Source organism: Pelodiscus sinensis, chromosome 4, assembly GCF_052426305.1.
Source record: "Pelodiscus sinensis isolate ZL-2025 chromosome 4, ASM5242630v1, whole genome shotgun sequence".
In the NCBI taxonomy this organism is placed as follows: Eukaryota; Metazoa; Chordata; order Testudines; family Trionychidae; genus Pelodiscus; species Pelodiscus sinensis.
In genome coordinates this window covers 22,327,407-22,343,099 of record NC_143055.1, presented here as the reverse complement: position 1 = coordinate 22,343,099, position 15,693 = coordinate 22,327,407, and the positions used below count along the sequence as shown (strand labels likewise).

The 15,693-nt window shown below is 47.3% G+C and overlaps 1 protein-coding gene across 10 annotated transcripts in view; it reads right to left on the bottom strand.

Annotated features, from left to right (window-relative positions):
• Positions 1 to 15,693, bottom strand: part of ABLIM2 (actin binding LIM protein family member 2) — a 222,069-nt gene that overhangs the window by 101,794 nt on the left and 104,582 nt on the right. For all 10 annotated transcript variants that reach the window (XR_012904395.2, XM_075930800.2, XM_075930803.2 and 7 more), the window contains exons 5-6: positions 12,085 to 12,211; positions 1,749 to 1,842 (exon numbers count right to left, since the gene is read on the bottom strand). Coding sequence is in view for 9 of the 10 variants with exons in the window: in XM_075930800.2 (XP_075786915.2) it covers positions 1,749 to 1,842; positions 12,085 to 12,211 (221 nt within the window). In the remaining variant the exon portion in view is untranslated. The remainder of the gene's footprint in view (positions 1 to 1,748; positions 1,843 to 12,084; positions 12,212 to 15,693) is intronic.

Genomic DNA, 15,693 nt, shown 5'->3' with positions numbered 1-15,693 from the left:
GCAAATGAAGCTGCAATTTAAATGATCATGGCTTCATTTACATTTACATGGCTGCCGCGCTGAGCCGACAAACAGCTAATCAGCTGTTTGTCCGCTCAGCGCGCTAGTCTGGACGCTCCCCTGCCAACATCAAAGCCCTTTGTCGGCAGCCCCGTTATTCCTCGTGGGACGAGGTTTACCGGGGCTGCTGACAAAGGGCTTTGATGTCGGCAGGGGAGCGTCCAGATTAGCGCGCTGAGCGGACAAACAGCTGATCAGCTGTTTGTCGGCTCAGCCGGCAGCCATGTAAATGTAAATGAAGCTGTGATCATTTAAATCGTGGCTTCATTTGCCTTTGCCAAAACAACAAATCTACATGCCTCTGACGACAGAGGCATGTAGTTTAGACGTACCCTAAGATGCTACAGGACAACTTGTTTTTTATTAGCACTGTTTATTTCTTGCTGGAGCCATTGACACCTATTTATGGATACTGGAGACTGCCTTATGAGTACCTCAAGTGGAAGAATGAGACTTCCTTTACAATCTTTCATTATTACTTCTTAACCCACCTGAAGGAGTCACTATTATGTGATATGCAGAACTCCCCCTGACTCCAGTACTGAGTGGACTAACTGGTGATATTAGAAAGACAAGCTGGATAAGGTTATATCTTTTATTGAACCAACTTCTACTGGTGAGAGAGCTTTTTTTGTAAGCCTAAAAGCTTCTCTCTCACACCAACAGAAGTTGGTCCAATAAAAAGATGTTACCGTACCCATCTTGTGTTTCTAATATCCTGGGACTAACATGGCTACAACACTGCATATAACTGGAGATACCACACAGAAACAGAAAGAAAAACACACCTTCATAAATCATGTGGATAAGCATTCACCTAGAACCAAAGACTATGTTCTGTGTTTAATCTTGGTTAAGTTTGGTCTTTAGTCACAGAAGGCCATAACATCATCAGGTACAGCATACAAACCACAATGGTATTTCCAATCTTATTTCAGAACAACCAACAGTCCTGGTGAAACTACAACATGACTCATTTATGACCACAGATAAAAATATTGAAAAGTTCATTTTAGTTCAATAGCTTAACTTTGAATGCTGAAGAATATAGACTAGATAAATGTATTTATAATTTCACAGAACACTTACATTGTTGCATGCCAGACAGCCCTCTAAATTATCTCTACTCAACTGCTTTGCCACCTTTCAATAACTTAAAATATTAAAGCATGAAGCAGAGGTATGTACAGAATTATGGAAACAATTCCTGATCATTCAAAAAAAGTCATGTGAATGATTTAACACACATTGATTCTGGGAAGGAAATGGGAAGAGAAATTCTGTTAATAAAAATGTTTGCATTCAGTTCTTGCATATGAATAACCCAAACAAAGGAGGTCTCATACCCCTGGTCTACAATAGGGGATAAATTTGAATTAAGATACGCAACTTCAGCTACGTTCATTACACAGCTTAAGTCGAAGTATCCTAAGTCCAATTTTGGCACCATCCACACTGTGGGAAGCTGAAGGAAGCACACTCTCCCTTCAACTTCCCTTAATCCTCATGGAAGCTGGACTACTGGCATCAATGGGAGCGCCCCTCTCAGTTCAAATTAGCATGTCTTCACTAGACCTGCTAATTTGAACCCCGAAGATTAACTGTGGCTATTTTAATCTTATATGTAGTGTAGACATGGCCTTAAGGTTTGAGAATGGCTGTCTGTCCAGTTGACAGAATTTTCTTACCTCTAGCACTCTTCCCGTGATGTACTTCTCACAGCTGTCACATTTTATGCCAAATTTAGAATGATAGTCCATTTCACAGTATGGAACACCATCCCTAGGAAAAAAGATAGATATTACTTGGATAGCTTCAAAGATGCCTATAATTCCCCTAGCAGATCACACAGGACATTACAGAAGGGGTTGATTACAGACTTCCTTTCTTTCCCATTTATTAATGTGGTAAAGACCTGAATAATTAATAAATGGGAAACTACACTTGGCTCATCCAAATCTCACTGTGCAAACTGATCTCAATCCCACTTTCCTTCTTGACACTGTATTCAGGAGTTTCCCCTTTCTCAATAATAAGATCAAATGTCTCATACACTCAAACATATTATAGTACTTGCTGTGATGGTCTTATTCATTAACTTATTCCATATGTTTCCCAGTCTGAGAAATAACTCAGTCCCTATTTCCACTTACTTTTCTATCCTTTTGTATTTGTTGTGTAAACTCATTCTGAGCCTGAATTGCACAGGAATAATTCCTCATTTGCTGATTTTTAATTCCATTGACACTCTTTTGAGTTTGGAACTTTCAAAGGGCATCAGGATGTCAAAGGGTATGTCTACACTTGCACCCTCTTTCAATAAATTTGAAATTGCAAATGAAGCTGGGATTTAAATATCCTGAGCTTCATTTGCATATTCACATTATGGTGCTATTTCAAAATAACAGACGCTGTTAAGACACGGTGATTTTGAGAGAAAACCCTTCTCTCTAAATAACCCTTATTCCTCATACAATGAGGCTACGTCAACATTGGCAAGATTTTGTGCAAATACTTTCAACACAAGTGTTTTTGCATTAAAGTATTTGCGCAAGAGAACGTCTACACTGGCATGTGCTTTTGCGCAAAAGCATCCGCGCCAGTGTAGACGCTCTCTTGCGCAAGAAAGCTCTGATGGCCATTTTAGCCATCAGGCTTTCTTGCGCAAGAAATTCATGTTACCTGTCTACACTGGCCTCTTACGCAAGAACAATTGCGCAAGAGGGCTTATTCCTGAGCAGGAGTATCATAGTTCTTGCACAAGAAACACTGATTTCACACATTAGAACATCAGTGTTCTTGCGCAAGAACTCCCCGCCAGTGTAGACAGGAAGTGTAGACAGACAGCTGCTTTTGCGCAAAATCATGCCAATGTAGATACAGCCTGAGGTTTACCAGTTATTTCGAGAGAAGGGTTTTCTTTCAAAATAACCACGTCTTAACAATGTCTGTTATTTCGAAATAGCGCTATTTTGAAATAGCACCATAACATGAATATGCAAATGAAGCACGGTATATTTAAATCCCGGCTTCATTTGCAATTTCAAATGTCTTCATTTGCATCTCTCTCTTGAAAGAGGGTGCAAGTGTAGACATACTCAATGTTTTCTCTACAGAAGATGACTATACAGAGCTATGTCTATGTGACAGAAAAGTCTTGAAAATATGCCCAGGCATGCAGTAAACAGCAGGATTTGGGGTGGTTTTATTTGCAGGATTTAAAATGATGAGCAATCCATATTTAGAAAAGCATGCAATGAGAGCTCTAAATCTCAGATTTTGGCTCCAAATAAATCTTATGTTGGCCTAACAGTTTATATTACACAATCAATAACTACAAATAACTCATCAGAAATCTACTTGGATCCTGACTGCTCTAAGTAAAAAAATTCCTACCACTACTTAAAATAATAAAAAGCAAACATCTGGATCATTTCTATCAATTGAGCTACACCTAAACTAAGACCAAATTAGGGATGTTAAAATGTGTAAAGTCAACATGTAACCTCTGAAAATTTCAGCAGTTACATGGTTACATGGGGGGTAGGAGCAGGCAGCGTTCAACAACTTCCGCCTATTCCTCTGCTGCCTTTGACACAAAACAAATGGGCCGTACACTAATTGCTTAAGATGTTCTTTGTCAAGCATAAAGTTCAAACTCCATAGCAAATGAAAAATGTTTGGCTCAGAGAAGAGTTTTAGTCCCAGAGGGTATGTCTGCCCAGCACGGAAAAACTTGCGGCTGGTCTATCCCAGGCAACTCAGCTGTGGAGGACTCAAGGGTTGTTTTACTGTTGTATGGACTTTTGTGCTGAGGCTGGCACCCAAGCTCTAAGACCTGGCAGGATGGCAGGGTCCCAGAGCCCAGGCTCCAGCCCCAGCCCAGAAGTCTACACAGCAAATGAAATAACTTTGCAGCCTGAGGCTTATGAGCCCGACTCGGCTGCCACAGGCCATCCATGAGTTTTTCTTTCCTGTGTAGACATACCCAGAATGTAACTAGGAGGAGGGAAAAATGAACTAACTTAGGGTACGTCTACACTACAACGTTAATTCGAACTAACGGATCTAGACTAAAAAACTAGTTCGAATTAGTGTTTTGCTAATTTGAACTAGCATGTCCACATTAAGTGGACCCTGAACCGGGCTTAAGGATGGCCGGAAGCAGTGCCGGCAGGGCATCAGAGGAGGACTTAGAGCGTGGAGATGCTGTCTCAGGCTAGCCGAGTGCTGCGCTTAAAGGGTCCCGACCCCCACCCCGGACAGACAGTTCTCAGGGGTGCCCCGCTTGAAAAGCAGTCCTGGCTTGGAGTACCCGGAGTACCCACACTGGGCACATCACAGCACTCGGCCATCAGCCCGGCTGCACTTGCCGCAGGCTGCCATCTGGGGAGATGGGGCAATCGGGGGGGCTGCAGGAGAGGTTCCACCCCAAAAGCCCGCAGAGCCAGCCCAGTCCTCCCCATCGGGGGCTCGTGCCCCATTCCTCCCTCACCTCCTTCCACTTACCCTTCACTAGCCCCTTTACTTGATGTACAAAATAAAGGACAATTGTGTTCAAAAATGGAATCTGTCTTTATTGAACAAAACTGGGGGAGACTGGGAAAAGGAGGTGGGAGAGGGGAAGAGAGAGGCTGGGAGAGGGGAGGGCAACTAAAATGATCAGGGGTTAGGAACAGGTCCCATATGAAGAGAGGCTAAAGAGACTGGGACTTTTCAGCTTAGAAAAGAGGAGACGGAGGGGGGACAGGATAGAGGTCTCTAAAAGCAGGAGTTGGGTGGAGAGGGTGCATCCAGAAAAGTTCTTCATTAGTTCCCATAAAGAAGGACTAGAGGACACCAAAGGAAAGGAATGGGTAGCAGGCTTCAAACTAGTAACAAAAAGTTGTTCTTCACAAAGCAAAGAGTCAACCTGTGGAACTTCTTGCTGCAGGAGGCTGTGAAGGCTAGAACTAGAACAGAGTTTAAAGAGAAGTGAGATCAATTCATGGAGGTTGGGTCCATGCAGTGGTATTAGCCAGGGGGTAGGAGTGGTGTCCCTGCCCGAAGTTTGTGGAAGGCTGGAGAGGGATGGCACGAGACAAATGGCTTGGTCACTTTCTTTGGTCCATCCCCTCCAGGGTCCCTAGGGTTGGCCGCTGTCGGCAGACAGGCTACTGGGCTAGATGGACCTTTGGTCTGACCCAGGACGGCCATTGTAAGCACAGGGCTCAGGGTCGGGGGTCTCAGTGGACCCCCTTGATTTTCATGCACACCTGCTCCTGGGTGGCCAGGCTGGCAGCTCTCCTGCCCTAGACGGCCACTTTCCTGTGCCTAGTGTGGAGATCATGGACGAGGTCCACGATCTCCGCACTAGCCCAGGCGGGTGCCCGCCTCTTGCGGTCCCGGGCAAGCTCCCGGGAGCCGCCAGCCTGGTCCCGGGAAGAAGGGGAGGGCTGGGGGGCATCGGGTGGGTGGCTCAAGTCGTGCCAGGTGCAGGGTCTGCTGGCTGGGTGCTGGCAGGCTTGCACCTGGCACGGGCACCGTAGCCAGCCCGTGCCCCTTTAAGGGGTCCGGGGCCGGGAGGGGGGCAGAAGAGTTTCCCTGGTGTTGGCCAGAGTGGCCACCAGGGAAACCTGGGGAGGGCTAGCCTCCCACTAGTTCGAATTAAGGGTCTACACAGCCCTTAATTCGAACTAGTAAGTTCGAACTAGGCTTAATCCTCGTGGAATGAGGATTACCTCGTTCGAACTAAGCGCTCCGTTAGTTCGAATTAAATTCGAACTAACGGAGCGCTAGTGTAGCGCCTATGAAAGTTAGTTCGAACTAACGTCCGTTAGTTCGAACTAACTTTGTAGTGTAGACATACCCTAAGGGAAGAAGGCATGTATGGAGATAAACTGCAATAATGCTGCTTCCTTTTGATCCTAGCCATTAGTCAAAGTTCAGGGCTCTGGGGATAGTCCCCTTGGAAACAGAAATGGATGGAGTGTGATATTTTCTTTGATGCAATCATATCAGTTTACAGGGAATATACAAAATCCTTCTGCAAATGCAGGAGAAATAAAGAACAAAAGAAGCAGTTTCTTAGTTTATAGCCGGGCCGGACAAGAGAACCTCCGTGGGACAGATCCAGCCCTCCAAGCTGGATGATCCAGCCCACTGCCATCCTGCTACTTCCCCACCCTCAGGCCAATGCTCCTCCCCCGCCAGGGGCATGGAGCACCAGAAGGAATCACACCAGATGTTCTAATACAGCTGGAGATTCTCTCTAGCTGCCAAATGCCTCTGACAGGATGGGAACACGGGGAAAAGAGTTCATGCACTCCCCTGCCCCCAGCCTATGGCAGAGGGAGTACATGAAGTCTCCTCCCACTGCCAGGGGTGCCCGGTGCCTAGAGGGAACCGCTAACTGTTTAAAACAGCTGGTAATTCTCTCTAGGCACCAGGGGATTGGGGACAAAGACTTCACGTGCTCCACTATCCCCAGGCCAATCAGGATCTGTAGGCGGGGGAGCACAAGAAGTCTCCCAGCCCCGCCCCTTTCACCTGAGGCCCCACCCCTCATGGGGCAACCCAGGGCCTCTTCAGAAATGTGTAAGGTGGCCCCTCTTTAAAAATTATTGCCCACCCCTGGCTTGCAGGCTGAAATCTCTTTAAGTAAAAGAATGAAAAGCTCTCTAGCTTTTCCAGGTTCATACTGGGCATAGGAGGCTTGTGTGGTTTTTGCTCTCTCTCAGTTTTCTTTTTCCATTTTTTTTTTGTACCTTTACCCAAGAAAATTCTCAGTTAAAGCTCCTGGGCAATATTCTGTCATATGCTAACTTTGTTACACCCAAACTGGCAATAGAGCTGCTTTAAGCTGCCTCTCAGGCTAAGTCTACAGTGGCATTTTACAGCACTGTACCTTTCTATCTCAGGGGTGTGAGAATGCTCCCTCCCCCCAAGTGCAGCAAGTTACAGTGCTGTAAAGCACCAGTGTAAACCAGGCTATAGCGCTGAGAGCTGTGCCCCCAGCTCTGTTAGCTACTCCCCTCATCGAAGTGGTTTACATAGAGTGCTGAGCGAGCTCCCTCCCAACACTTGTGCCATGGCCATGTTTTCAAATTAAAGCACTGCTGTGCCCATACTTTAAACGTTAAAGTGTAGACAAAGCCTTAGCACAGCTGTTAAATTCAGTGTAAGCAGTCAAACTCTCTGGGTATGTCTATGCTACGTGCTTAATGCGAAATAAGCTATTTTGGAATAATAAATACCAAATTAACTGTTTTGAAATAGTGCGCCCACACTACAAATGCCCATCGAAATAGTGCAGAATTATGTTGAAATAGCGTGTCCACAATGATTGGAGCCTGTATCGCATTTAACTGCTCCCGCCCCCAAAGCATTCTGGGCAGGGCATCAGGACAGCCGTCACTTCCTGTAGCTGCTGCGTGAGGCTAGCTGAGGCTTGTGCTTAAAGGGGCTCTCCTCCTGTACGGCCGTCTCTCAATCTCCTTTCCATTGCCTACCTCCTTGAGGGACAGAAAACTCTTCTCATTGTGTGCTCTGGTTGCCCTTACGGACAACCACAGAACTTCTGCAGGACCAGGACCAGCAGCTCACTCTGGGGTACCTCCTGACCCCACTCACTTGCTTCTCATGCAGCACAGCCCCTCCCACCCTGTCTTGCACACTGTGCACTGCCGCTTCTGGCACCGGGACACCAGCTCCGACTGGTGGGACCGCATCATCATGGAGCTCTGGGATAACCAGCGGTGGCACCAGAACTTCTGCATGTGGAAGGACACCTTCCTGGAGCTCTGCAGGTGGCTCACCCCTGCTCTCAGGGACAGGACACCCACATGTGACCCACCATCCTCCTCCAGAAGCATGTTGCCATCACTATTTTGAAGCTCACTAAGCTGGACAGCTACCATTCCATTGGAAACCAGTTCAGTGTAGGGAGATCAACAGTAAGGGCCATGATCAGGAAGGTATATCTTTCTTGCTATTGTCCCAGGAAGAGAAGGGTGGTGAAGCATTAGAATGGGGTTCCCTAAAGAAGTGGGGGAGGAGAGGAGGGTGGACTCTCCCTCCCTGGAAATGTTTCAGTCCTGCCTTAACAAAGCCCTGCCTGGGAAACAGCAGTTGAGTTTGCTCCTGCTATAGTAAAGGGCTTGGTATTGGGGACCTCCCGAGGGCTCTGGCAACCCTATGATTCTCTGTTTGTATCCTCTCGGGGGTAATGAAGGCCATCAACAGTATCCTGCTGTGCAGGGTCGTCATCTTGGGCAACGTGGACCTCATTGTCACCGGCTTTGATGCGGGGAGGGACGAGACACTGATGGCACTCACATCCCCATCTGGGCTCCCGACCACCTGGCCTCCGATTACATCAACCAGAAAGGGTACTTTTCAGTGGTGCTGTAGGCCCTCATAGACCACCAAGGCCGCTTCACTGACATTAACATTAAATGGTCAGGGAAGACTTATGACTCCCATGTCTTCAAGAACTCCAGCCTGTTCCAGAAGGTGCACGCTGGCACTTTCCTCCCAACCACACCCTCAAGGTTAAGGATGTGGACATAGCCATGTGCATCATGGGTGACACAACCTAACCCTTGCTTCCCTAGCTAATGATGCCCACCACGGGACACCTGGACCCAACCAAGGAATGGTTCAATGCCAGGCTCAGCAGGGCCCACATTGTAGTGGAGGGCACCTTCAGCCATTTGAAGGGGAAGTTCTGGTGTCTCCTCACCCGTCTGGACCTCAGCAAGTGGAACATCCCCTAGGTGATGGCGTCCTGCTGCATCCTGCACAACTTGTGCAAGAGCAAGGGGGAGATGTTCCTGTCATGGTGGGGGGGGGGGCAAAACTTGAGCAGCTTGCCAAGGCCTTTGAGCAGCTGTGCACTGGAGGCCCTGAAAGAGAGTTTTAGACAAGGCCAGTTGTGACACTCTTCCTGGGCTTCCCTACAAGGGACCTCTGCATTGCCCCTGTGTGCCTTCCCTCCCACATCCTTCTCTTCCCCTACCCTCCCTTCCCATCTTCCCCCACTTCCCTGCAGACCAAATAAATCACACTTTTTGTTTTGGAACAATCAACCGTCTTTTTTTATTTGGGGTAAATATAAATGGGGAGGGACTGGGGAAAGAACCTGGCAGGGAGAGGAGGCGGGAGGTAAAAGGAAGAGGGGGAAGGAGGGTCTCAGGGCTGGGACTGGCGCCTGCCTTGGGTAGTCCCACTGCCTTGAATACAGGGCCCTTGATGGCCACAGCAGAGGTTAGGGGGAGAAGCCGGAGGGGCAGGGGCAGGACAAGGACAGGAGCAGGTGTGTGTGAGGGGGACTTGTGAAGGAGCGGGTGAAGGGAGGGCAGCTTACTGGATCGCTCAATTGTGGTGAACAGGTGGTCGACAGTGGCAGTGTATGCTGCGCACATGCCGTGGTTCTGCTGGGATAACTGCCAGGCAGTGTGGCACAGCTCCCAGTCAGCACAGCACTCCTCCAAGTCAGCACCCCACCTCTGCTCCTACCACATGAGACACCACTGGAGGGCCCACAGGCAGATGATGTGTTCCTGCTCCAGGTACTCGCAGGGTTGTCTGCAGCAGCCGCTCTTGCGGGGTCAGAGGAATGGCACAGGAGGTGGAGGGTGCGCCTCACTCACAGCTGATTTAGCTGTGAAGAAAAGTGAGCAGGGCAGTCATCTCAGGAGACACTGTGCATGAAGCCTCACTCTCATCTCTGAGCCGACACCGAAAAGTCTCAGTTCAGACGATGGGCTTCAAGCAAGGCCATCTGTGGCCTAGAAAGCTTGCACTTGTCCTGCAGGGGCACAGATGTCCCAGGGGATCCTTGCCACCCCCACGTCCCGGGAACAAGCAGGCATGAGAAGGTGCCAGACAGGTCAGAAGCTTGCAGGTGGGAGGGGGGCAATGGTGCTGCACACATGCCAGGTCTGGCAGTTCTGGGGAGGGTGCTATTTGGGTCCCCTCCTCTTCTTCCCCCCATGGTGTAGGTTCTCATGCAGAGGTTAAGTGTCCTCTGCCTCGCTGCGCTTGACCAGGAACAGATGCTGCCCCAAGAGTGAGGGCATGAGCCTGCGCCATGTGCAGCACTGCTGTCTGTATCCATGCCCCCAGCCTCCTTCCTGGTGACTAGTGGTAGGAAGGTATCCCACTACAGAGCCGGGAGTAAGGCAGGCCTCTCCAGAAACCCAGTGTGCAGGAGTGAAAGGTTCCTTTGTGGCAGCCTCATGTGGCAGTCTACTGCAGACTGGTTGCTCCACATGCACCCATATGCACAGGCTGCTGTGCAATCCCCAGCAGAGAAAGCCGAGTGAGGAGTGTGCACCACTCACTGTCTCCCCCAACGTTTGTCTAGGGAAAGTAATGGAACTCACCTGATGGACCTTTCCTGGCTTCGTCTGAACGACATCCTGGGACAAAGGTACTGGCACCAGGGACAGGATGACTTCTCGGTTGGCAGGCATCATGTCCTGGCTGACCTCATCTTCCTCCTCCACCTCCTCTTCATCCACAGTCCTCATGACAGGCGCCTCCAGGCCAGAGCCCACAACAAGGCGGGGGAGGGGGAGGGACTGATCCCCCCCTCCCAAGATGCGGTACAGCAGCTCATAAAACTGGCAAGTCTGGGGTATCGCTCATGAGCAGGAACTGCATTCCCTGGGCTTGGTGTAGGCCTTCCTAAGTTATTTGATTTTCATGCATACTTGCTACTGGGTGTGCATGTGGCCCTTCTGGACTAGGCTTGCAACCATCCAGCCATTAACATCCGCATTCCTGTATCTGGTGCAGAGATCCTAGAGGTTAGTCTCCTCTCCCCAGACCTCAATGAGATTCAATGAGATTCCGCACCAGACCAGGAAGGGGCCCTCTTCTTCTGCCTCTTGCCAGGGGCTTGGGATCTGGATGCCAGCTCGCTAGAAGCCCTGGGGGCTTGTTGGGAACACTGGAGTCGCTCATGGCAGCACAACAGGGTCCTACTCTGTGGCACAGGGATAGCAGGGCCGGTGTGGTTCCACAAGCAGTTTCCCTTCTGGCTGCAGCTTTAAAAGCTGTAGGGGAAGAGAAACTATAGAGTTTTGATGAGTGTGGACTGAGCGGCCACCAGGGCAGCTGTGAGAAGCCCTGGAGGCCAATTATTTTGAAATAATCAAAGCTGTGCCGTCCACACACATCTTATTTTAAAATAGGCGTTATTCCTCATGAAATGAGGGTTTATTATTCCACAATAAGAAGCCTGTTATTTCAAAATAATTTTGACATAATGGGCTTGCTGTGTGGACACTCACCTTGTTATTTTGAAATAACACAATAGTGAAGACGTGGCCTCAGTGAGAAGGCGGCTTTGGAGTGACACCTTGATGATCATTTTTAGGATACTCATTTTAGCAGAAAACATTGTGGGAACATTTTGTTCACATACCAGCACTACTGCACTCTCTCCAATGCAGATGATAGAGTCTGTTCAGAAGAGGGCCAGGACTAGAAAAGCAGGCCTGGAATAGCTAAGGACTGATGGGATGGATTTGACTAAGCACCGAAGTAACATCGTAGCCTAGGACCCCTGGATATTGTGTTCCTAAATCATATAAGTGTATAGGCAGAGTCTTGGGCATAAGATTGCACTTACCCTTTCTCCAATGTGTTTGGCTCAAGCTAGCAGTATTAGTTCTTCGCTTTCACTAACAATTTGAACATTTGTGGAAAAAAACCTCCTATGCTTTTATAATTACCAAAGAATGCCAGTACAGTCTTAAGAATAAACAACAAACAGCTAACTAAATACCTTTTTGCTAATGTAACCCACACATCTACGGGGTGTAGTTCATTGTCCCATGTAGTGGCACTTAGACCACTTACAGAGAGAAAGAATGAGTTTGCTCTACAACCTTAGCTGAGAATCAGCTGGCTTTTTACCAAGCTGTAAGCTCTAGAGGTCCCATGTTCGGCTCCATCTGTCGGCATTACACTAACAGCTGCTAAAAATGAATTAGTGGCTATAAGGATTGGTGAGCTTCTCTCATTCCAACTTACTTGCTGATGTACTCTGCATTCAGAAGTTTGCCACATGTCTTGCATTTAAAACAGCCCAAATGCCAGTGTTTGTCCAAAGCCACCAATGACTGTCCATTTTTTATTTCTGAACCACAGCCACCACAATCTGCAAAAGAAAAAGCCCTCTGGAAATGAATCATATGCTTTATGCATAACTGACCATGAAGGTGCAATACTACAGGTCTGCAAGAGAAGATTCCATTGGTATTATCACAGCAACTGCACAAGGAAATTTTTAATCTCATCACCTCCTGCCCTCCCGTGCATGCTTCATTTTGGGTGGCAAGCTGGATAAACATATTATCATTGACGGGGTGACTTCTTAAAAGAAACATTAGGTTTTTTTTCTAAGTAAGTGGATTTTGCAGATACTTTAATACCTGCCAAACCCAAGCATTTCAAAACTCAAGAGTCAGGCCCTCCAAAAGCCATGAAATTGTCTTAAAACAATTAAGATTTTTTTAAATAATAAATTTTAGGTTCTTATGCGTCTTGTTTTTGAGTTCTTAGGTTACATTTAGATCAATTTTTTCTGCAAATCTGAGAGCTGGAAACTTAAAAATAGAAAAAGATGAAAGTTTCAAGTAATAATTTGACTCTCAGATCTGGGGATTTAAGAAAAAACAGCAAGTTTCATAAGCCTCACTATCAAATCAAGAGAGTTGTTAACATAGAATGTACCACATGTAAAGGTCAATCTTTTTTTTTAACTTATTTATAAAATGCTCTTATCAACATTAACAAAGTTCTAAGCATATACAGGCAGTTCCCGACTTACGTCGGATCCGCACTTATGTCAGATCCGCACTTACGAACGGGGCTTTTCTCGCCCAGGAGCTCACGGGCGGCGGGTCGCCGCCCGTGTCCTCCGGGGCGAGAAAAGCTTCTCCCGGTCTCCCTGGTCTGCTGGGGGGATCCAGCAAAGCTGCTGGACCCCCCCAGCAGACCAGGGACACCCGAGCAAAGCCGCCGCCTGGGCGGCTTTGCTCGTTTGCCCGGGAGCAAAGCCGCCCAGGTGGCGAGGGTCCCGCTGCCTGGGCGGCTTTGTTCCTGGGCAAACGAGCAAAGCTGCCCAGGCGGCGGCTTTGCTCGGGTGTCCCTGGTCTGCTGGGGGGGTCCAGTGGCTTTGCTGGACCCCCCCCCCCAGCAGACCAGGGAGACAGGAGCAAAGCCACACGGGTGGCGGGGTCCCTCCACCTGTGCAGCTTTGCTCGGGTCTCCCTGGTCTGCTGGGGGGGAGGGGTGCACCCCCCCCCCCAGCAGACCAGGCTTTTGTTGTGGGATGCCTCGGGTAGAGCAGCTGGGGTGCTGCTGGGTTGGTCCTGTGGGAACCTACCGGGCAGCGCCCCAGCTGTTCTGTCCCAGGCTCCAGATTCAGCAACTGCTGAAACTGATCAGGCTGATTCCAGGAAGCTGGGGGCAGAACAACTCTGCCTCCGGCTTCCTGTAGTCAGCCCCTGGTCAGTTTCAGTGGCAGCAGCTGAATCTGGAGCCAGTTCCAACTTACATACAAATTCAACTTAAGAACAAACCTATAGTCCCTATCTTGTACGTAACCCGGGGACTGCCTGTATATACAAATTGTAACATCACACAACTTATCAACATTAACAAATAGGCTATCTCCAAGTTGCACCATTCCCTTCCTATATCCACTCATTCCAGCACAGATTCAGGGTAAGATTTAAAAACTGGGTTCTTAAAGCTTCCAAGTCCATATTTAGGCACTTAAATAAGTGATCTAATTTACTTAAGTGTGGAGTATCCGGCTACTTCCACTGAATCCAGTTAATCAAATTCATTACTCAAATTCGGAAGAAAAATATGGAGCATTTTTTTGGTCTTAGTCTTGGCCTACCCTACAGATATATGTCAGTGTAACTATATTGCCTGGGGGTGCGGAAATCCACAGCGACGCAGTTATGCTGACCTAACACCCTAGAGTAGACAGTACTATGTCACTGAGAGGGTTTCTCCTGTTAAAATAGCTACTACCTCTTGGGGAAATGAAGGTAACTTCTTCACTAAGGCCATGCCTTTACTTCCCATAATATTGATGCTGCATTGATCTCTGCTGTGAGTATGGTGCAGTCCTCAGCTTAAGGTACACTGACTCCAGCTGCATTTTTCATATACCTGGAATTGCATACCTTAAACCAACCTTCGGCTGTCATGTGGACCAAGCCTTAGTGCTGCAGCAGCACAACTGCAGCATTGTATGTACAGGCAACCTTAAAGGAAGCAGTAAGATTTATATTGAATCAGTTCACTGTCTGATATTACCAGCTCAGATTGAACACTAAGTAAATATGAAAAACTTGGCTTCAAGTCCCTAGGAGCAGATGAAATTTGCCAGAGAAGTTTAAAAGCAACAACAAACATATAAGCAGATAATTGCTGAGGGCACATCTACACAGCAGGGCAAAAATTGAATTAAGATACGTAACTTCAGCTATGTTAGTTGCGAAGCTGAAGTCAAAATAGCTTAATTCAACTTTTGGTGATATCTATACAGCAGGAAGTTGAAGGAAGAACACTCTTCCTTAACTTCCCTTACTCCTCATAAAACAAGAGATACAGGAGTCGGAGTAAGAAGTTCTCCATCTCGACATTATTTTGAAATAGTGCCTTGCTGTGTAGATGCGCATTTTGTTATTTTGAAATAATGTCAGTTATTCCAAAATAGTGCTGCTGTGTAGACGTACCCTATGCTTTATATAAGCGCGAAACAATGTGAAAAGGAATTGAACTGGGAAAATATGTGGCTCTGGGGAGCCCTCTCAGTTCTTCCTTGGATAGACCTCTTGGTATTGGTACAAAAAAGGAGAATGATACTAAACTACAAAACACAGTCACTTCTAATTAGCATGCAAAATACAAGGTACTCTTCCTCATTCACTATTTTCAGAGTCCCATAAAAGTCTCAAGCTAATGAAAGCTTCCATTGCTCAGCAGTGCAATAAAAGAAAAGGGAATAGATGTTCCCAGTTATCTTATATTCAGGTCAGTACTATTAAAACAGTAATGTCTCTATAGATTTAAATGGATTCAAGCAGCAATGGTGTTTGGAGTGGAATATTTTAAGATGTAGACGAGATACATTAGCAGTGTTTTTATTTTCATAAGGGGCTACTTTCAAGATAGGAAGTGTGGAATCAGGACTCCAGTGTACCCAAAGCACAATGCTAGTGCTTAGTTCTAGGGTCGCTAACAACATGGTGCTCATGTAACACTTCTCACTTTAAGAGTGTAACACACTGGTAAGGATGTGTTTTAAGTCCCTCTCAATGCCAATCCACTATTACAGTCCGTAGTTATGGAGCTCCAGCTCAAACTGTAGCAGCTCCCTCATTTAGCTGTGGAGGTCCGTGGTTCAAGAAGTTGGCCAATATGGCTGTCACACAGCACTTTACAAACATTAATCAGTTAATGCATAACATCATCCTTGTGCTGTAGATAATTATAATTAAGAAACTGAGGCAGAAAGGTCAAAATGTATTTTCTAAAGCCTTAGAGAGGGATCATAGAATCATAGACTACTAGGACTGGAAGGGACCCCGAGAGGTCATCGAGTCCAGTCCCCTGCCT